Here is a 22,519-nt window from a genome sequence, read left to right as displayed (position 1 = left end):
CGTGATGATAATGCATATTCCTTTTTAGTTCGAATTAAAACATTTCTGTCGATGGATTTTTAGACGAACACTTTTTAAACGTGCATGTATGTACAGTACGAGCCTTTAAGATACTTTTCTGATTATAGATGCCACACACCCGTGTGCAACGGAAACGTTTACTTTCGATATTTCTTTCTATTAAATGGCTGAATGTGATTAACACAAAGATCGGCGACACGATGCATTGCGCGGTGATTTATAACCGCGGCATACAGTGGTATCGTGCGTTATCGTTGACCGCCAGTTCTATGTGTTTGCCCGCGCGATCGATGGAAAATGTGTGGAAATGCATATAGCATCAGACCTCGGCGTGTCTCATTTAAGGTAGACACGTACGATTCTAATGTGACGTGTTAATACAACGATAGTATCACGGCATCACAATGTGTCGGTGTTCGTGCTCGCTCCGCTAACGTATCGGACAGATATTTTTCATAAAGATCCACGATGCGCGTTGTCTCGACATACGTAATGGTACATTCGAGGAACTAGACATTTATTTGACATTTGTGGCTTTATAATCTTATTTCTATTATTATATTCCTGGAATGTTGTTTGATTACATTGTTGTTCTTATTTCATTTGGAGGTTACTGTTAATTAGTCGAATTTGATTGTGTAAAATTATTATTTCTATTTTTAATAAATTGCGTAAGATATTGACACGTACGTGGCCATACATTTACTTTCCCAGAAAAACAGAAATTTATTATTTCTATCTAGTCCTAATAAATTCGTTCACGAAGGGATTCAAATTCTTAAAAAGTTAATATATTTTTACTATACGCGACAAGTAGATGGTAGAATAATTTTATCAATTTAATTCGAACAAATTTTCAAGTACGCAACGTTCCGTTTTGAAGGCATCTCGTAAATTCATTTGAAACATCTATTATACACGTTTAAACAGAGATATTCACATTTTAATACAAGAATTTACTAGAATTTATGCGACGATTCCCCTGGAACGATATTACATCTTATCGCTGATTATCCTCCGGAAGCGCACTCGGATTGCTCGAATTAATCAGAAAGAGAGAGAGAGAGGGGGGGGGGGAGGGAGGGAGAGAGCTGGATTAGAATACTCATGACGAAAACGTTCAGACAGGGCTGAATCGGAAATCAGTTTCACGATTCAGTACGTACCGTAGATATCCAACCTAAAATCGATAATTACTCGAAATTCTGTGCGATACAATAGCCATGATTATTTTTGGTCAATTCGGCTGACTCCCCTAATCAGCGGCAATCAAAAGCGGCTAATTGCAATGGCGTTACGTCGAAATCAATGGCATCTCAGTCGCTGGTTTACGTTTTAATTGAAACGGTGCAAACGGTCTTAATGGTGTTTCTGTTGTACACGATTGAATAGGACATTACAATGGTATCCTTACCGTCAATTCACCCCGGCTATCTACCCTTCCCTCCCTGTTCCGTGACGTGGCAAACGGTTGTTGAATGTGCTACCTCCTGCCTGTCGTGATCGAGTTTACGTCGTTATTGAATTTCTACGTGCTCTGCCAGCGTAGATACGTGATTAGAGCTCTCCCATTCTCCTCTTTTTCTCTTCATTCAGTAACATCCTCTATGGAAGTATCCATCTCGAAGCAAAAGAAAATACTTCAGACAAACTTGCTTATTAAATCACAATTGTCGGGCTTCATTACAGTGTTAATGAAATTTCGAAATGTTTCGTATTACACGCAAGGCGTATTCATAAAATTGTTTGTTCAAGTATTTTCATAAAATTACACTGATTATTTTTCATAAAATTGTATTGATTATTATCGATCGTGCTAATCTTAATTTAACGTATCCTTCAGCAGTTATAATATTTTTCTAAATATCCCGTGATATTTAACCATTTACATACAAACATATCCCAATTCCGACAAGATATTAAATCATTATCTTTGCAAATCAATATGCATATAATCCTCGTCAATCTACGAACTCGTCGCAATTGGGCGTATATACACGTGAATTACATAAATACACGTATGCACGCGTATTTTTGTTCAATGACACGCAATCTGAAGCAGATCCCGTAGTTTGTTCCAATTTTAGTTGAACACGGTAGTACAGAAACTTATACGAGAGTCTCCCTAGGATGACTTGGGGAGCCTGCGTTGTACTTGGAGATATTTTGTGAAATAGCTCGACTCCACCGTAGAGGGGATAAGAGTTTAGGGTGGAGTTTTACGAGCGACGCCGAAATCTCAGGCATGCAACTCGATAAAAACCGCTCGGCAGCCCCTCGAGTATCCTCTTTTATTACCTAATACTCGTGAGACTCGGTCACCAGGATATCTTGATTCTATTTTCTTCTCTTCCCGAATTTCGCGGTACCTGCCAAGGCTCAGGCTTCGATTCAATCATCGTTCGCGCGAAAATCGATCAAACGAACATCCGCGCGTAAGTTCGTAATAACAAGCCGCAAAGTGCTCGATGACAATTTTCCACTCTCTGATCGATTTCGTCGCTTGGTTTCGTAATTCATCTATCGATTTCGTTCCCGAAGACTTGACTGCGTGCGAACGACTCATTCTAGAACTCCGCGAGTGTTCCATTTAATTCTGTTACGTCACTGAGAAAACGTACGCACTTTATCCTTAAATGTGCATATAGCTTCTTCGTGAAATGTAATGTTTGTTACGTTTCTTTCTAGAATCTCGTTTGTCAGGATTCGAATATGGAATTAGGGGTTACATAGTCGCGTATTTTTCCTGAAATTTTCATGAAAACAGTGATGAAAGAACGATGGAAGGAAAAAATCAATACCGACGATTTATTTTTTAACAAAGTCGACGAACTATCGACGGTCTCGCTAGGAGGAAAAAATATAAATGTACAATCAAGGCACGACTTCCGCGTAGCGCGCCGTCGGGTTTAAAAGAGCGCCGAGCATTTCGGGCGTCTGAATAAAAGGCGAGTCCTGATAATGTGCATCAAAGGCACACACAGTAAAAATAGAGAAGCGTGCTTAAGCCACGCGTGCACTTGTCGGGCGTCGATGCTTTCATCTTCGCGCTCAAAGAGTGACTCGTAAACGTTTGATGCCACAGGATCAATAAATGTATCATGCCCCGGCCGAAAGCCGACACATCAGCATCGAATTTCCGCCAAAAGAACGGAATTCCTACGTGCAGAGATTTTTTTGTATTTCTCTTTATCTCTTCTTTTTCCTCACCTTTCTTCCCTCTTTGGCTCAAACATTTCAAGGAGCAGACACTGAGAAACATTCTGTCGCTATGAAATGTTCGCTATTAGATGATTTTATATTTACTTGTGCTGGAATTCTGTGGTTATAGCAACTGTAGCATAGTAATCATTTTCGACTTATAGATTTCGTCAAGGATAGCCTTTTGAACGGCAATAAGAAAAAATGTTAAGTACAGATAATTAAAAGATAAGTGCGGTTCTGTAAATAATTATAGAGTCAAACACATTTTCTGCGTTATTTTTTCAATATTTCCAAGAAATCACTGATCTTGGCTGAATACGTTAGGAGAAATTGTTTTCATAAAAGAAACGCTATAGAATGAATATTAGGAGATGTTACACAATGAATTATTACATTTCATCACTGAAATAGAAGACAAAAGGACACTTTTTCAATAAGATAATGCTCCGATTCATACAGCTACTACTACAAAAAAGTGGTTTCATGATTTCGGAATAGAACTATTATCATGGCCAGCTTTGAATTTTAATCTGAACCCGATCGAGAATCTATGGGAAATTCTAGCAAGAAAAGTTTCCAGTCAGAAGTCACCTACAGAAGATATCGTGGAATTTATAAAAAGAATAAAATCTGTGTGGGTGGATATGCAAAACGAAACTTTAAACAAGTTAGTGGGTAATATACTTACCAGATGAATAAAGTAATAAGAAATAAAGGAAAATATTAAACAGAAAGATAACAAAATTAACACTGAATTTATATTTCTTCGCAGCCAAAAACACAACTTTAAGAGAAAATTTAATTTTTTCCAGGCTTCAAAAGAAGAAACTTTTTGTTTGTTGTATCATCTAGTTTTGTTCTACATTATAATACGAAATTATATAAACGGGCTTCACTTTCTCTCTTCTCTCATTGTGTCTAAGGTATAGGTCTGTTAGATGAGCCTTACTGAAGAGTCCATACTAGCAGATCTTGGACGAAACACTCACTTATATAAACGGGCTTCTCAATTCTTGTTTTAATATTATGAAAAATCTAAAAATAGGGTAAAGTTTATAATTATTCACGGCACTGTATAACATTTAATATTGTTACGATCTTTAAAACAACCAGAAAGAATTTTAATCTTTTTAACAATATGCAGATCAATAAAATAACCTTTTTTTTTAATATTATAGACAAGACTTTGACTACTTTTAATACCAAAGATTTAACGTTTTAACTTCAAGTCACTTGCTTTAACTTCCTTCTTCAATTAAGTGTAATTGAATGTATAAAAGAGGACTGATAGAAAGATGAGCTATAAAGAAGGCTTAAGGATTCTCTTCGATTTAATTGAGTCTGTTTTAAAGAAGGTTATCTAAATAACGCAATTTTCCAAGATAATCGTAACACGGATGCGTAAAGATAATTCGGAAATAATCGGAGAGGAGTTTAAACGGTGGTAGTTTGCCGTGCCGGAGAGTTTGGTAAATTCTCTGGTAATCCCCTAAAGTCGCAAGTCCAACAGTTTAAGTTAGTGGAGTAGCTAAGAGCAAGGAGGTAAATCGCAACCGCGCGGTGAATGTAATGGGTTGGATTTAGGGCGATAGAGAAAGGTGTATCGAACTTTTGATTATTAAATCGAAACCGCTGGCTGCACGCCGGTTCATGAAACCTCGAAAATGGAAATTCGGGCATGGAGAATAATTTTGACCCCGGTGAGCTTCCCTTTGACGCATCCAGATTATAATTAGTCGCTCATTCGTGCGTGCGAATCGGTTAAAATGTTTAATTAGCAAATAATCATGGTTACACTCAGCGAATACCATCGTTAATTAAAACCTATTTAAAGAGCAATTTTGATTTACGCTTAAAACGCATCGCCTGAACTAATTCTGAATCGTTGGTCAGACGTTTTTTTGTGACTTTAAATAGGAGAAGAAGAAGAAAAAAATATACAAGACGGCTTGACGATGACGGAAATTCTGTCGTGAGAATGGCGACGGCTTCGATCTAGTTAGCCTTGAACCACTATACCATTCAAAATACTTATTCTTCAAGCTCGTGGAGCTCCTTTTCTTTCGAACTATTCACGTTCTACCGCGCGAGCAGATGTACGATGATTACAATTCAAAGGGAGCACAATGCACGACGGGTGAGTCCTCCATTCAGTTCGAGTAAACCTTCATTGTTTTGGCTCGAAGGATGCGCCGGCTAACGAGGAAAGAGATCTCTGACCATTTAATATAAAGCAACGACATCTATTACATCAGCATCATTTATAGGGAGAAAGTATTTCGCTGCATCCAAGGATTCGTTTTCGCGTGATCGAAGGATCTATCACAGCCGGCTGGCCCTGTTGCAATCAGTCTTTGTCGACGTTAACAATAGGAAAAAGATCCTGCTGACAAAACGTTGAGACTCTTTCGAAAAGCGAAAGAGAAATAATTCTTTCTCCGGAAGAAAAATCTACCATCGGTACGATTTCAGAAATGGAGAGACCCAGGAGAAGGCTTTTAGTAATTGAAGATGTTTTTAAGGCATAAGAATCAGGCTTGAAAAATTGCAGAGATAATTGGTTTTATTACTCCAGTTACTCCCTTCGAGAAAAATACGGACATGGATTCGAAAAAAGTTTCATCTGTTTTATCTTGGTTTTATATTTTGGCTTCAAATACAAGTTTTCATCCGGGAATCTACATTGTTCAAATTCCAAAATACTCCGAAAAAGTTCTCAAATTTCTATCGACACCTCATAATCACAGAAAACCATCGACTTTTCGACTCGAATCGGAACAATCGACTAGAATTTAAATTATCGAATTTCCTTTGCGTTGTATCGTGTATTAACTTGATTGGAGACTAAAATGTTGTGTAAGAAAAAAAGAATTTTTCTGGGTATAGTGGCTGATATGGTGTGTGGGTATAATCTACGGTAGAGACCACGTAGCAACGGTAAATTTGTAGAATCGCAGTATTACGCGGCATGTAAAAACCGGGGTGGGTAAGGTAGGGTCAGGGCTGGACAGTGCGATAGCAATGACCCGAACCACAGACGAATGTTGAGCGCCTTACCGTCCGCTCGCTGATAACCTGCCTTCCACGCTTTAACCTCTTTTCGGTATTTATGACCGGTGACTTAAATTCTGAAACGTCAGACACCCGAGAAATTAGCACTAGTGGCAGTGCCGCGAGCTCGCAAGCTGCAGCTGCATCCGGTAAGATAGACACCAACACGAGGAAAATTTGATATTTGCTGTTTTAATCCCGTGTGCAACTCTGCTGCCACGTTGTCTACCTCTTTTTCGAGCAACGCGGATTTTTCGCGAGCGTCTCGTACCGTTTTGTTCGAGCTGTACCTGAGAACACAAGGTAATAGTTAGCAAGTGCTAGTGAAATATGGGGAGGTGTCGGGGGATAATGTTGTGGCGACGTATGTTCGAGTGTGTTGAGTAACGTATAGTTGAAATAAAACAATAGCAAAATAGTGTCGTGAATAGCTGAGAGTTATGCGTAGGTGATGATGTTTTATAAAAAAAAATGTTTTTTCACGTAGTTCGTGATCTGTTGAAGACAATTTATTTCGAAGACAAATTTGACAAATTTTAGGACATTCTTCTTTTTAGGACATAAATCTACATAATTTTTTAGTAATACTAATAAATTTTCCAGTAAAATTTGTAAATACAGTGCATATAATAAAATGATTGCAATGTTGTTCGAATTACTTGAATGGATAACAAGAGTTTTATCCACTTAAATTGAGTATATATACTAGAATCTCATACATTAGGTATATTATATCTATCAGTTTCAAAATTATTTAACACTGTCAGTTCCAAAATTATCCACAAGGGAACGATACATTCGAACTTCGAACATTATCATCCCAGCATTATCTATATCGAAAGATTATCTTTCCGACACACAAATTAAGGGAAGCTTCGTTCGTAGTAACTACTACAGTTTCTTTGCCGCGAACTTTATTATTCCCTTTGAGTTAAAGTTTCAATTAACATCGCTAACTGTTTCTTCCCCTCAATGGATAGTATACCAAAGAAACGCTTGCTCAGGTAATTTTCACAGATAGAACGAGTCGAAATCGCATGGCACGGGATAATTCTGTTTTGCCCTAAGAGTAGTGGTCGAAAGGGGGACTTAAACGGAGGTAAAGTTAGGGATACGTTGAGATCGAAAAAAATGACAAGCGTGAAAGCAAGAAAAAGAAAGAAAAGGAATCCATGTACTAAGACGAAGGTCGTAACTTTGTGGACGATAACCGGCTCGCCCTATCCATTTCCCGCCCTTTTGCCCTACTTTTCCATGGTAACTTCCCCTTTTCAAGCAAATCTTTTCTTCTTTCTTCAACCCTTTACGCCCTCTCGAACGATTCACTGCCGCTTTTTAAACCATCGGGGGGTATTAGTCTTAGACGACCATTCGTATCTTGCTTTCTCCGAAGTAGATCTGGAAAATAGCGCATTTTTATCGTTTGGTCTTAGTTAATGTTGTTACGTTTGCTTAGTTTTAATTTGAGATTGCGAGGATAGTGAGTGAGATTGTCTGAATCAAAATTCTATAATGTTAGGTCTGAATTTTATCCACTTATAATTAATTATCTTGCACAATACTTAGTTTCGTTGGTCGATTAAATATGTATAACACTTTGTAATTTAAAACAGTTTTCTCGCAAGTTTGCATTACTTTGTGTAACTTCCAAGATTAGGATCAATATTACATTTCAAAGTAGAACAGAGTATTAAACTACCATTCTGACATTAAGCAATTCCGTTAATTAAGATAATTGCCAGAAAGAGGAATTACCTACTTATCTCTATGTTGATTTTAATTCTCTTTTCCTTTGTATTGAATAATATGAAATGAATATAGATAGACGAAAAAAATATATCTTCAAAATGCAAAAGAATGAAAAAAGGAAGAAGAGAGATAGAAAAAGATTACCGTGCTCGAGAAGCATATAAATGTGGGAATAAAATCACTGGATGTCATTTTATGCAATTTTCGTTTAAGGTATCGTACTGTTTAAACGGCTCTTTTCTCTGTTTCTCTTTCAGCCGTTACTTTCCGCCACTGTTGCGGGGACAGAGGGACAAAAATTGCGAAACATTTTCTGAACGATATTGTACCAAAAAAGTTTTCGCGATATACCGGACACATATGCATGTATACCCTGCCTCTGCTCTCGTAGTCTCATCAGCGCGGCATATAGCGGCCGATTAAACTTCCACAATAATTGCAAACGAGCAAAGCGTTCTCCTTGCCATTCCACGCGACAATATCCGCGCTCGCTAGGCAGATTTAATGGTTTGGGCCCGTTAAAACTGGCACGCCCACTCGCCGACATTTATTCCAATATTTATTTTACCCATTTCCCTCGTTCCAGCACCTTGCTCTTGTCCTCCCCTTTGTTTCGTTCTCTTCCTCCGTCCATTTTCTGCATTCGAGAATGATTATGAGATTAATAGGAATATATATTCTTGCGTGCGTACTGTTCATCTTTGAACGTTTATCTTTTCATGCGCAACGTTCATCTTTGGAATTGCTAAGTGGATTTTAAATGAAATCGGTAATTCGAAGCTCATTTAGGAGCACTATTTTATTCATTCTTCACTTTCTTTTCTATTATATATTTCATTTTTCGCTTGCGTGAAAAGCTATTTTCGTTTTTTGAGCTTGTGTGAAACATAACAGACACGATAAAGCGAGTGTATGTATTATCGACAATATTTTCGGGATGTTGAAATCTTCGGTATCATCCACGATTCCACCGTAGTTATAGGAAATTCGAAACCATTTGATGGATAGTCTTCCTCGTGGGGTTGAAGTTTCTCGCTCTATCTCTACGAAGTTTCAAGGACGGACGATAAAAAATAACCACACACTAGTCGAGTATAGCCAGTAAAAGGATAGATTAATCGACTGCCAGAAGGAAATTACCTCTCGCTTGAACTTATCGAATACACCAGTTGATATTAGGAACTATGACGTACATGCTGACATACAGTACATACTCGCTTGGATATACATATTTCATTCTTACCAATACGTTTCGTGTTTCTTTTATCATTCGGAATTTTTACGTTGCCTTCGCTAGACCTTCCAATTTATATTCTATACCTTGCGAATCGTTTTACTCGATATAAATAATTTATTCTTTTAAATTCTCTCGTATATATTGCGTAATAAACGGACAGCGAGGGAGCTGGTCGTAAAATATTTATCAAGAAGTCTCCGGGAACCGTGGTATATTCTTTCACAAAGAAACGAGAGCAGCGGATTTTTTTAAAGCTCGAAGGAGGTTTATCCAGCTTCTTTCGCGCGACAATTTCATTTTTGTAACCGTGAAGAGTGGGCGAGTAAACTGGAAAACCAAGATAGAAGGGCGCGCGCGTGTGTATACGCGGCGTAGGTCTTTCAGGTTTAGGTTCTTGCGGCTGCAAAGAAATCGAGAATGGGGGGTGAGAATAGGACCCAGCTTCCGAGCGATGAAACTATAAAGTCGCCGCTAGTAAGTTGTAAAATTATAATAGTCTTCCGGTATTTACATAATGCTACGGTATAATAAGTGTTTCCATTACCATTTCTCCTCTATCCGCTCTTATTTCCGCTAACGATCCGCTCGGTGTTTTCCATTCACCCCCTCAGCCCCTATGGCTTATATTTTTCCATCCCAAGTTGTTCTTCGTTGGACACGCAACTGCCTGTATGCTTGAGTCTTCAATTCACAAAACTTATCGCGTTCCTTCCATCTTCCGAATATAATGAAATATGCTGCGTTCTCTCAAATTCAGGACAAAACGAGTTGGTTAAATTTGGCGAAACTTCGATGTAGCAATTACATGCATGGCCTTTGGCAATTCTTCTTTCGCAACATCGTAGACAATCCAACTTCTTCTCTTATTCCTATCCGTGTAATAAGACGAAAGAATATTCTTCGGTAAAAGAGGGGGTAAGTGGTATGTTTAAGAGTGTCGTCGGGGACACTGGCCTCCAGCTGAAGTGTCTTGTTTGCACGATAATGCGCTCATTAGGGAATGAAACCGAGCGTAGCGTAGCGTAATAAAATTTCAGCAGCTCGGCCGGCTCTTAGGCCGATACCCGTTCAGCAGCGGTAGAAACGGGATATCAGGAAACTTCAATTCCCTCTTTCGGTGTTTCCGGCCAAGCTGCAGCAAGTGAGCTGCCGCTGATGCAACTTCATTCGAATAAGTGGTTCCCCTTTGCCTTCGTGTATCTTCTGTTCCTTTTTTCGTTCTCGCTATTTATCTATGTCTTTCTCTCAGTCCGTTTGCTTCGTCCTCTTTTTTCGACAGCCGTTTAGCTCTTCTCTGCCTGAGGTTTGGCCTTCTACCGATCTCTTCGGGTCTCCCTCCCTTACTTACTTTCTCTCTCTCTCTCTCTCTCTCTCTCTCTCTATCTCTCTCTCTCTCTCCTCTGTATACTTATTCCTCCCCTTTCTCGTCCCTCGTCTGCCAGTAGTTCTTTCACAAGGTACGTTTCCGCCGACGGAATCGAGGCGAGTCATTTATTTAATTTTCGAGATCCAGCCAGTTTTATTTTCATCCATGGGACTTCATACACTTCGCTGATTAGCCAGGCTTCCAAGCAGCCGAGGATCGCGAGCTATCCTCCGCATCCCATGAGATGAGAGGGACACAGGGATGATCGCGAACCAGAGGGTGAGATTAGAAAGAGAGAGAGAGAGAGAGAGAGAGAGAGAGAGAGAAAGAGAGAGAGAGAGAAAAAGAGAGAGAGAGAGAATGGGTTGAGTTTCAGGCACCACGAGGTGGAAGGACTTGCGCCAAGGGGTTTGCGTTACTCACCGGATATAGAGAGGTCTAAGCCCAGCCATCACTGAAATTACCAGAGTTTACCTCTTCTGCCGTTTCCGCTGTATTCAGCTTTCCCATTCTCCCGTCCTACCCGTCGTGCCTCTTCCATCTACACCATCGTTTTGTCTCCTTCTTTCTCTATTCTCCAAACGAAGCCTGACTACTTGCGAGCGCCGTTTTTCCGTTGCGAAATTTTCTCCGTGCAGCTTTATTATATTGCGATCGTGTTATTAAGATGCTCCGTCTAAATGCCATTCTCTCTTGTTCTCTTTTTTCCGCCTCAATCTCTTCGCATTGCCGTTGAAACAACCACTGGTAATTAGTTTCGCCACGATACGATGTTTCTGTTGCCGTGATTTCAACGAAACGCGTTCTCGTTATCATTTATGAGGCGATCCTTGCAGTTCGCTGTATCGTTGCTTATTTTTCACTTTTCTTCTCGTTAAACGATCGCAATTTGTCTCGAATCAAAGCGTCGAAAACGATCGAAGAAAGGCTTCCGTGATGTTTTCGTGCCACTAGAATTCGTCAAACAACTTTTCGAGGAAAAGAAGGAAAACGTATCTCATACAGTTTTCAAAATCTCTTTTATCGAGTGCGGCTCGTATCCTTATTTACCGAACTTTTCAATGTAGGAGCAGTGTGCGAGCTTCCTTATACTTGTATTAGTTTTATTTTTGTCGCATCGCAATAGGAATGAATTGAAGAAAGTACAGATCTCGTTCGGACCTGTGAATTGTAATCCAGTTTTTCGCTTTTTGGCTATTTAACCTTGACAATTTTTAGAAAATTTGTATAAACCATTAGCCGTATGTCCCTTCAGAGGAAAATCAAATCCTTTTAAACGAGTTTAATGTAATTTATATTAATCAAAAGTAGTCTGTATAAAATCCAAGTTCAGTGTTGTAAGAAGCACAAAATTACAACGTTTGAACAATTCACGTGCTTCTGAGCTAATAAACTTGAAAATACGTCGCCTTTATAGCTTCCAACGATAATATTTGTTTCCTAATATTAATATCGTATATAAACAATAGTAAATATTGTGATAACTTGTGATCAGGTTGAAGATATTATACGCAAAGCAAAAAAGAGTACTTTATTCCTATTATCTGCTTAAATTTATTCGTATAAATTTCACGGTTGTTTTATCCTAACGTTTATAAAATTATCACTCTAAAATACCTGCCGGCTTTGTTCGATTCGCATTTCACGGATAATTATGTTGCAACATTACCTCTTTGTTAATGAATTTCAAACTATCGAAAGATGCATCGGTTTAATTTATACACATACAATAGATCTTCCCTCGAATTATTTCGCATGCAATAGTTAGATATAATTCAGTATGTTAATAATTTTATCGTTGTATTAAAAATTGTAATAAACATTTTTGTTCCACTGTTCCATTCAATTGAAATTCTGTAAAATATTCTGGCACAGTGTTGGCGATCGTGAATTGACATTACCGATTTGAACAAATACGAAAAATGTCGCCGCTGAAAGGATCTTTTTCGTAGAAACGGCGTGGCGTGCCCGACGCGGGCCATTCATATTTTATCAGCCTCCTTATCAATTTCTTAACCACAACCGTGCCATTTTTCAGCTGTCTTCCCCATTCCCTCTGTATACCATCCCTTTTCAATTCTTTCGTCCTCAAAACACGCTTTAAAAAGAACATTATTCCCGGCGCATTTTTGTGCTTGTAAGTCTACAAAGTAAACATATTTCAAAGCGTATGGTAAAACGTTTTCAACATCCTCGGTACCTTAAATTTATTAACCATTAGTGTCGTGAAGAAAATGAACAAAAAAAAATACTTACAGATTTGAGCAAGATAAATTGTTTATTACAAGACAACATTTTTTTTCTCCTGTTCAAATTCTTTTTCGAATAAAATTTTGTATATTATTTAAAACTAAGTAGTCTTGAGAAATATTCAAACTGCTTTCTTATTTTTTAAAGAAAAATTGTTTCTTCGACAGTTGATGTGCAATTTTAGCTTTGTGAATACGGGCGTTCGTCATTTTGCACGGTTGCTTTGGAGGAACCTCTTTTAGCGAAATTTATCTTGTCGGTCGGTTAACAAAATTTATTGAAAATATGATAACGAGTTTCAATGCGTTGTCGCAAAGGAAATAAATATCGTTCCTGTTTCCTGTACGTTCCATTTTTCATGCCAAATATGAACACGTACGATTTAACGGTACTGTGTACGACCATGTTGACGTAAATATATGTCTGTCGATCAATAGCTGTTTGTAAAAACCGTCTATACGTGTTCAGAAATTCGGATCGCCCGTTTAGGAAGCGTTGCAGTGCAAAATGTGAAAGACATTCTAATTCTATTGTTCCTCTTCTTTCAAATTCAAGCACCAAAAAATATCCTTAGATACTATAAAAATTATAAACTTACTTGAACTTATAATTAATAGTTACACATTCTATACTTTTCCTGTACAACTGCCATTACTTGTTCAATTTATTTTTAAGCTTGTTAATGGGCCGTCTAAATTACGAGAGTAACAAGCTCTGACATAGTTATTCTATTGAAACAAGTTTACAGAAGTTTCTGAAACCTTTATAGCCGGAATTATATATTGGCATAGTTTTCAGAACACACGAACAATCACGTCTGTATGCAGGATGTTTCGTAACATGTGGAATCCATTTCGCTGATAAATGGGTGATACGAAAGTAATGAAAAAACTTTGTACGAATATTTATATCTTATTGCAAATTGGTAATGTTAAATTAAAACGATGTGTTCTATTGCACTTTACTCCCGAGTTCTATATAGTAATTTTTATATATTTTTGTAAATTAACAAGTTTTAAGGCGTTATAATCGAGAAATAGCCTGGCTTGTATCCTCGATATGATGCGATGCAGTGAATCGTAATATACGAAACAAAATCTAATTTCTTTCTATACATGCTTCATCGTTTTCTCATAATGATTTCTCATATAATTATATAATTACCACTTGTTTCAAACGTTGTTCAAACTTCTCATACCGGTAAGCATTACATGGTGCTTGTTTTACATGATGATTCGTAGTACATGGTAAAAAGTTACGGCATGCAGAGTATAATACAATACTTCAGTTATACGGTTTCGACAAACAATAACATGAAACTTAATTATTACATTTATATGAACTCTAAGTCTCGCATAATATTGTTTTGAATAACTTGAAACGAACTGACTGTATTCCAGGAACTCTTGTATACATGTATAAATATTCTTTCGTATCGCGTAAATATAAAGAAATATAATAATATAATAATATATAATAATTCTGTTATTTTATTTCTTATCACTAAACTCTGGTATTCATATCTCTATAAACATAATTAGAAATAATGTTTAAAGAATGGTAGCCAAATAAAGGAAGAATTTAAATATACTAAATATTATGATGTGTATTATATTTTAGATATTCTACATATTATTGAATGTCACGAGCATTCTGAAAATTCTTGCACTTCAAAATGTTTCGTGAATGAACAAACATCTATAGTATAGTCATTATGTTCTTGCTACTTTAATGATTTCTTAAAGGAACATCGTTCGTGTATTAATACATGCTACATTTTCTTACTATCGCCACAGAGTAATTTCTTAAACATTATTTTCTGATCGCTATATATGTTCTCTAACATTTTCAAGATATCATTAATAACATCGAATAATTTCTTTCTGCTTATAGATGGTGACAAGGACAAAGAAGATATTCGTCGGTGGACTATCGGCACCGACGACGCTGGAGGACGTGAAAAACTACTTCGAACAGTTCGGCCCGGTGAGTACACGCACCGAATGATGTTGATTAATGACAGTACGCGTAAATCACGACGTACGCAGACCACGAAACTCATGGTGACAAACATTCGACACCAAAATCGTATATCACTGACAGTTTGTCGCGTGTCAGAACTCGCTCGCAGGCGAAATCATTGAGCGTGTTGCTTCGCTCGGTTTTCTCGTCACGGTCCAGGCGTGTAGCCTGGGTGATAATCATTGCCGCGAGACCATAGGAATCATCATTTTTGGCGAGCGTGCCAACGCGACCGACACATTGCTTGATTCAGCGTTTTGCTTATTTTACGTGTGTTGCCCTAATCCGACTCGAACGCGATATTTGACAGGGCCAATGACTGTAAAAAGCTCACACCTCCCGTAAATCCCGTGATTCAGGACGTTTATCGTTTCAGTGAATCTGATACGTTCGCGTTTGCTTTATGCGTCTATCATTTGACTCGCATGTTTAGTGAGCAAATATTATTGTACTGAATTCTTAGGATTTCTAAAATTTTTTATTTTTTAAGGATTAGTAATTCTTCAATTAAAATAAAACAAAATGTAGATTTTAAGGTTTAGTATTTATGTAAAACGTTTGTTTTTGTTTGTATTCGATAATATTAGGGGAGAAGTAGTATGTTTTGAATAGTCAAATCGCGACATTTTTGTTTGAGAACATAATAAAATTCTGAAATCTTTACCTAACTTTAGCATAAGAAAATTCCAAATTCTTTCGGGTATTATTGTTTAGCAGATAGTTTCGTAATAGAGAAAGACGAATTCAAGTATAGTCACTGTAATTACAAATTCTAAAATTTTGTTTCTCTTTTATTACCCGTGATGATTCTCTGAGAAGCGTTGATATGACTGAAACGGGCAATCTTAGTATTCGAAGTGGCACGTCTCACGGTTGAATCGTTGGCAAATACGTTGGCAGTCGAGAGCTAATCAGAATTTTGGCAACTGAACGTGGCCCACGTATCACATTGGTCGTGTTAAATCCCTTCTCGTCGCGTTGTACATCCTGGAACGCTCTCGAGACGCCCCCACTCGGCGCCGGTTAAGTGATTAGGAATCGGTAGAAGGACCACCTGAGACGAGAATTTCTGCTAATTAGCCTTTATCGACCTTTGGCGAGACTGCGCGGACCATTACGCGTTATTGTGCGAACTTCTCCGGCTTCTATCGCCTCGATAATAGCCGTCGCGATTCATCGGCCTCGGTGTATGAGACAGATAATGGTACTTGAGCTTGATTTATGAGTTGGTGGCAGTCGGCCGAAATCGTTCCACGTTCTGGCGATAACGTAAATAGAATTAACGGTTTGGTAATTGGTAATAACGACTACGATTTGCCTTTTTCTCTACCCTTCGTCTGTTCCGGGACATAAAATTGACATAGTGGACGAACGTACAGCTGGTTTCGAAAGCATTATACGGGGAAAATAGTTGTCTACCACTCGGGTTTACCGTCTCTTTATTTGCGATTGCTCTTGTAGTTTAAAGCTTAGAACTATTCGTATATCTCGCTTTTGACGATGAATGTCAGATGTTTCGATTGTTTCGTTTTATGTGCCACGTGATTGTTTTCTAATTATTATAATTTCTTTTTCTTTTTGTTAAAATAGTTTGAGCATGTTCATTTAAGTATTTGTCCTAAAATATAATAATTATTATTATTATTGACTAGAAGATTTTATATATGTTCTTATGAGATCGTATGTACGTTTATTTATTTACGAGGGAAGATTTCTTAATATAGAGAGACGTTGCTAGCATTAAATCACACGGAAAATACGACACCATAGCGGTAACAAGATTAATAAAAGAAAGGAAGGCCGTGTACTACTGGAACAATGTAGACTGTCGTAAAAATTGAATAGGTTATCACAGCGAGAATAAAACAGGAAGGACACTAAAACGTAATACACCGCGATTGTCTTTCGTTAATAAAGCAAAGACTTTAAAAACTTTATTTCGCAAATAATTCTGCAAATTTACAGCCTCTACATAATCGCGAATATAAGAATCGATAGCATCTATTCCGAGTCTCACACTCGTCGCAATTTAAATTTAAACCTTAGAAACGATTAAATAATGTGTATTTCCTATAGCTTGTAACACTGTCGATAACTTCGAATAAAAAGAATTGTTCCCGTCAAACATCAGTCAACGCGGAATCTATTCGAAATCATAATTCCGTAAAAGTATACTTTTCTCTGATCGTATTTCATGATGCAAGCGGAAATTCTGGAGCAAAAGTTCACTGGAAACGCGGCGAAGGTTTCGTTTCGCGGTCGACGTTTTTCGAAAGTGTCGTCTGGTTCGCGTGTGAGATGGGAGAGTGGTTAGAAAAGGGAGAAACACGGGGAAAAGGAAAAAAATAGGGAAGATCGTGAAAGTCGACGGTTGTCCACGGTTTGTGGCATGAACCAGGAATGGATTTGAGATATCAGAGCGAGGCACTATCTCCGGCCTCTTGACTCATCCCAACCGCGACGATCTCTCCCTTTTTCAACCTTCTTTTCGCCGTTGAAAGTCTCGTCCGGTTCCGAATGCAGAGTTTCCTGTTAACAATGGTTCGAGCTCGCCTCCCTCGTGAGTCTGACCCACATACGGAAATACGATCGGACACACATCGTGTTCAGATACACGTAGAACTGTACGCGAATTATCCTTCTCGTATATACGATTATGGGATTGCATATAGACAATATCGAAAACGTCTACCCCAGTAAAATGGATAAATTGATCTTTAGAAAAATATTTAAATTCTGTATGAAATATAAAATGTGTCCACTTTGCAATTCACTGTAAAATTGTGGGACATTATTCTTTTGTGATTTTAGTGCAGATCCTTTTCTTCCCGCTTCCTTCCGTAGATCCTCGTTCTTTTAGTCCTGTGTACTTTATTGGAACCATTCGCACAATTTGCCTCTCATTTATGAAATACAGAAAAGGAAAGAAGGTAGTTTCTTTCCGAAACGTAACTCTTGGTTTCAAAAAACTTCATCAAGAATTCCTTGCATGCAAAAAATTAAAAAGGAAGTTAGGAAGATGATATACCGACTCTACGTTTTATATCTTTTCTCGTTTCATAGAATACTGATTTAAATAGATTAGCATTGATCGAACTGGTGGGTTCTTTCTCTAGTTGGCCTATCGGCACTAACGCACGAGTGACGTGCACGTAGTCGCAAATTCACTACGTCGAGCACGTCTGTACAAACAACCTCGTCCATGCTTAACTCGCAAACACACGAACTGCAGACTGAATCCAACCGTATCCTTATATCGTTTGCTGGCCGTTTCAGGTCAGTCTACTTCTCGGCAACCCTGGATATCCCGCGCTGATTAGCGGGATAAAGAAGGGTGAAACGGAGGTCTTCGTCGGTGAAATAGCCACGGCACGAGCCGCCTGATAAAGTTAATGGTATTGCTGGTAATTTCGTTATATTCAGTTTCTTCGCGAAATCTTAGATTGGAACTCGTAAAAGAATTGCGACTATTTCATCCTTTCTTAACGAAGTTAGCTTTTCGTAAGATTTTCTTTTGCGTTTGATAGAAAGTAGAAAAATGTCTACTTTTCGTGAAGCGATGATTTGATACTTATATATTTATAACATTTTCAAATAATGAATACTGTATTTATTACTGTATTAGCGCTTGATATATGTCTCTATTTATTAAAAAAAAACAACAAAATGAAGATAATTACATATTAACAAATTCTCGTGTAAGCTTTCCTTTTCAAAAATTGCTTATTTTAATAATATAATGAAGGTATGCTATAGTAGGGAAAATTTGGCCATTATCACAATAGGTATCAATTTATGAAAATAATTAGATATTTCTATAATATAAGTCGAGAAAAGAATTGTAAACATATTCGACATCGTACACATACATCCAATTGTTACTATTACGAAATTTTATTTCTTAGTAAATTGCGAACCAAGTTCCATCAAACTTTCTATCATATTTATACGTCGTCGCAGTACCTTTCGTCCTTTAACCTCTTTCGTCTTTTATCCATTGAATAAAGTGGTCAAAACGGAGAAAGGAATGACGACGAATGAGAGGAGAAGAACGAGCAGAGGAAATAAATCCTTATCCGCGAAATGGCGAAGCTATGAGTTGTTCGAGCGAGCTGATGATATTTCCAGTAACTGCATTATATTTATTTGTATCGTGGAGTTCCTTCACGCGAAAGGAACAATGTATCGAACCCAGGACTGATAGCAAACACCGATACGATCGAGGACGTAAACCTTATCAAGGATTTGCCCCATAAATCCATCCTGTCGATCGGCGAAAGGAACAAGCACGTTTTTCACGGATTAGTGCCGTCTTATATCGAGCGTAATGTATTTTTCGCGTTTAAATGGGAATTCATTCGACGCGATTGCACAGTTTATTCTTTGAGAAACGAAACGGTAACAGCTCTTTGTATTTCACGCGATAGAAACTTCTTTCACGATAGATAGTCGAGATTATCTCTCGGAATACATTTCCAGAAGTCTTTTCAACCACGTCCCAAATAATCAATAACAATGCTGATAATATTAACATAAGAATAATCGAATATTTGGAATTACGATGTACGAAGATACAATATCGAACCAATGAAATCATCGATTCGTGTAAGAAGGGAAAAAGAAGAAGAAATACGGAGAAAGAAACGCTATTTTGTCCAAGGCTAGTTTCATGAATTTTTATGTGTCGTGGAATCACCAGTACCGTATTGGATACCCAAACCCGTACGTAATTAGCCCGCGAGTAATTCACGGCATCGACACGAATCCCACTTGCCGTAAATCGTAACCTTTTCCATGGATTGTGGTGCCGGTGACTTCGACTCCGTTGCACGCCGAAAGCCGCGCGATTTAAAACTTAGATGAGGGTATTCGACGACGTTACTTGAAAAATGAATGGGGATCCCAAAGAGGCACGGCTTAATTGCGCTCGCTTTCAACTTCCGACATCTTTCGTTCGACAGCCAGGAATGGGTAAAAGAGACGGACAAAGAGGTCCAAAAGACGAAGAGAGAGTCGAAGAGACGGTGCAGGTGGTGCACCAGAGTCGAGACCTCTTTGACGCAGTGCTTAACGGTCGACTTGAAATTAAGAAATTAAGAATTAACGCGTCGTGGGATTGGTTGGCCAGTCCCTTCTTTCCTTTTTGCTTTCTTTCTTTCGTTCCACCCACCTTTTCCTCTATTTTTTTCTTTTCTTCGTACCTTCCATCTCTCTTGGAACTATCGCCTCGACGAGCTCGTTTAATTCCAGGCCGCAAAGCGAACTTTGCTTCCAAGCGATCGCTTATCGATGAAGGGCTCTGCCAGGTCTTGCAAGCCTTCGAGAAGTTTACCCTTCGCTTCCCTAAGCTCGCTGAAAAGACAATTACGTCATCGAGATTGGTCGATTGGAAGCATGAAGATTACTTCGTTTTATCGGTACACCGGTTCCGCTCGAGAGAAACTTAGCTTCAACTTTCACCATCGTGGTGTATTGCGTTTACTCGTCACCATTCGCTTCGTTTAGTTGAACAGTGTCGAGTTTATAACGGCGCGCGTTACACGAAACGCCCCTCCAGAGCCACTGTTTTTTAATGGAGCGAATGTTTGGAAAACAGGAGCACAAGTAGTAATGGACTTCATTGATCAGACAGGAGATTGGAATGGTTCGCGATTCTATTTATCACACCTTGGATTGCTCTTTTATCCTCGTGTTTTTTACTTTACACTTTTTTCTTCTACGTTTGTTACATCGTTTGTCCAGTAAAAAGTAGGGTTCTTTCCAGGTGAATAATTCTTTTAAATAAACTTCCTCTTTTCCTCGACATTTGCCAAGCTTCCACTTAATTATTACCAAGGGCAACGCGCTTCTACTTAGAATTTATGGAGCAATTAACCACGTGGCAGTCTAATCTCAGTAAACAGTTATTTAGTATCTCATGAAACAAATGTAGCGGAAAGCTTTCCTCTTACTTTCCACACAATGTTTTTCTATAAAACGAAGCAATGTTAAATCTAAAAAATATTGTGCAAAGTGCTGACGTCCGTCAGAGAAACTCCTCAACTCTAATAATTGTAGCAACAGAAGCAATTCTTGCAACTCAATGTCACGCTGTATACACAGAAATCACGATAACGTGACAACATAAGGCATAACGTGACAAATCGTACATATGTATATCGTACCGGGCCATTTACATGAATCGCTCATAATCGTTGAACGCGATCCTCTCTCACCTGTAGAGTACCGTCCGGCCGTAGGTAGTTGGAGATAGAGCGGGATTTCTCGAATGTGACAGGCTACGCGCCTGCGTGGATGAATAAATAAATTTAATGGCGCTTGTCACGTAGCAAAACGGGATAAATTCCGGGCGTCTGACAGCCATTTAAAACAATGCCGTCGCGAATACACGCCATTTGTAACCCGGTGCTTTTGTTTCACGTTGCTATTCATTCCGGTGCCCCCACCTCCCCCACTCATACTCTCCGTCCTTCCGCCTCCGCCGCCCCCGCATTCTATATCCGCCGACACCACCATCGTCCGACCAATGCTAACCGAACGAAACCGTGTTGCTAGATAGCTGGTGCCGTTGATAGCGACGCCGTGCACTTTCTGTCCGATTCACGATTCATTTTTTATCGCGATAAAAACGCAATTAAGGCGATTCGATAAGGCGCGAATTGCCAGAGGCGGTGGCGCATTGTGAGCTTCATCCTCCAACGACCTTTCACACCAAGTGACCGGGATATTCATCGGGTTTCGGCCACTGGAAACAATCGGGGGCTGTTATTCGTGGAAAAATTGCCACTTTCGTGGTATGGCGTACAATATAACGAGGGGAATCTGTCGGTTGCCAATGGGTCGCAATAAATCCGCTATTATCGCGGCCGGCTCGCGGTTTAATTGCTCCCCGAGACGTCTACCCCCGCATCGATTTTACCATTAACATTTTTGGATGTTACCTATCTCTCGCCCTCTCTCGTTTTTCTCTTACAATTCCTTCGGACTATGGCGATCCGGTACACTTGAAACGTTACCGCATAAAAAGGGAAACGATTCGTTGTCTGGTTCTTATTCCGTCGTTTTTACGAGTGTACCGATGAGAGAATTTAATTGCGAACTAGAAAGAAAGTAACTGAGGATTTAAACGGTACTCGCGTAAAGTGATTACCCTTTTTTCACGTCGGATTATGTGTTTGTATAGAGTTTCAGATCGTTCTTAGGATACTGCAACTAATTTCACTCTCCCGTCTCTTTCTCCAAATACTCACGCGAGAGAACGTAGACGGGCGAGGATAGATCGCGCGTTTAGGGGACGAGGCGAAAGCATTGCTTCTTCGGGGATGAAGGAAGCCGGCCGAGCGTAGGTGTTGGGGCGCGTGGAATGAAATTTATGAAGGTCTTTTATTCCAGCACTTTAGGGGTCGACTTAAGTTTGGGCAATTTATTAATTTCCTCGTGTTTCGGTACCGTCGCCACGACACGACCTACTCCACCCCTTGAAAAAGAGATCACTCCCACTCTTGCCGAGCGGTTTTCCTCTTAGTCGGTTAAACTCGTCTTTCACTGACGATAAGATATTCGTGTCGGTCCATGGATTTCTTCGAGACCTCGAGGAGAACTTTGCGCGAATTATCTAA

At 38.9% G+C, this 22,519-nt stretch overlaps 1 protein-coding gene across 7 annotated transcripts in view; it reads left to right on the top strand.

The window, feature by feature from the left end:
• LOC126868420 (RNA-binding protein Musashi homolog Rbp6) overlaps nt 1-22,519 on the top strand; it is a 773,477-nt gene that overhangs the window by 539,797 nt on the left and 211,161 nt on the right. For all 7 annotated transcript variants that reach the window (XM_050623815.1, XM_050623813.1, XM_050623811.1 and 4 more), the window contains one exon: nt 14,772-14,864. In XM_050623815.1, the coding sequence (XP_050479772.1) occupies nt 14,772-14,864 (93 nt within the window). The remainder of the gene's footprint in view (nt 1-14,771; nt 14,865-22,519) is intronic.

The sequence above is a fragment of the Bombus huntii genome, chromosome 8 (genome assembly GCF_024542735.1).
Source record: "Bombus huntii isolate Logan2020A chromosome 8, iyBomHunt1.1, whole genome shotgun sequence".
Taxonomy (NCBI): domain Eukaryota; kingdom Metazoa; phylum Arthropoda; class Insecta; order Hymenoptera; family Apidae; genus Bombus; species Bombus huntii.
Note: the sequence above shows the minus strand (reverse complement) of the source record. Positions and strands in the feature narration are given on the sequence as shown.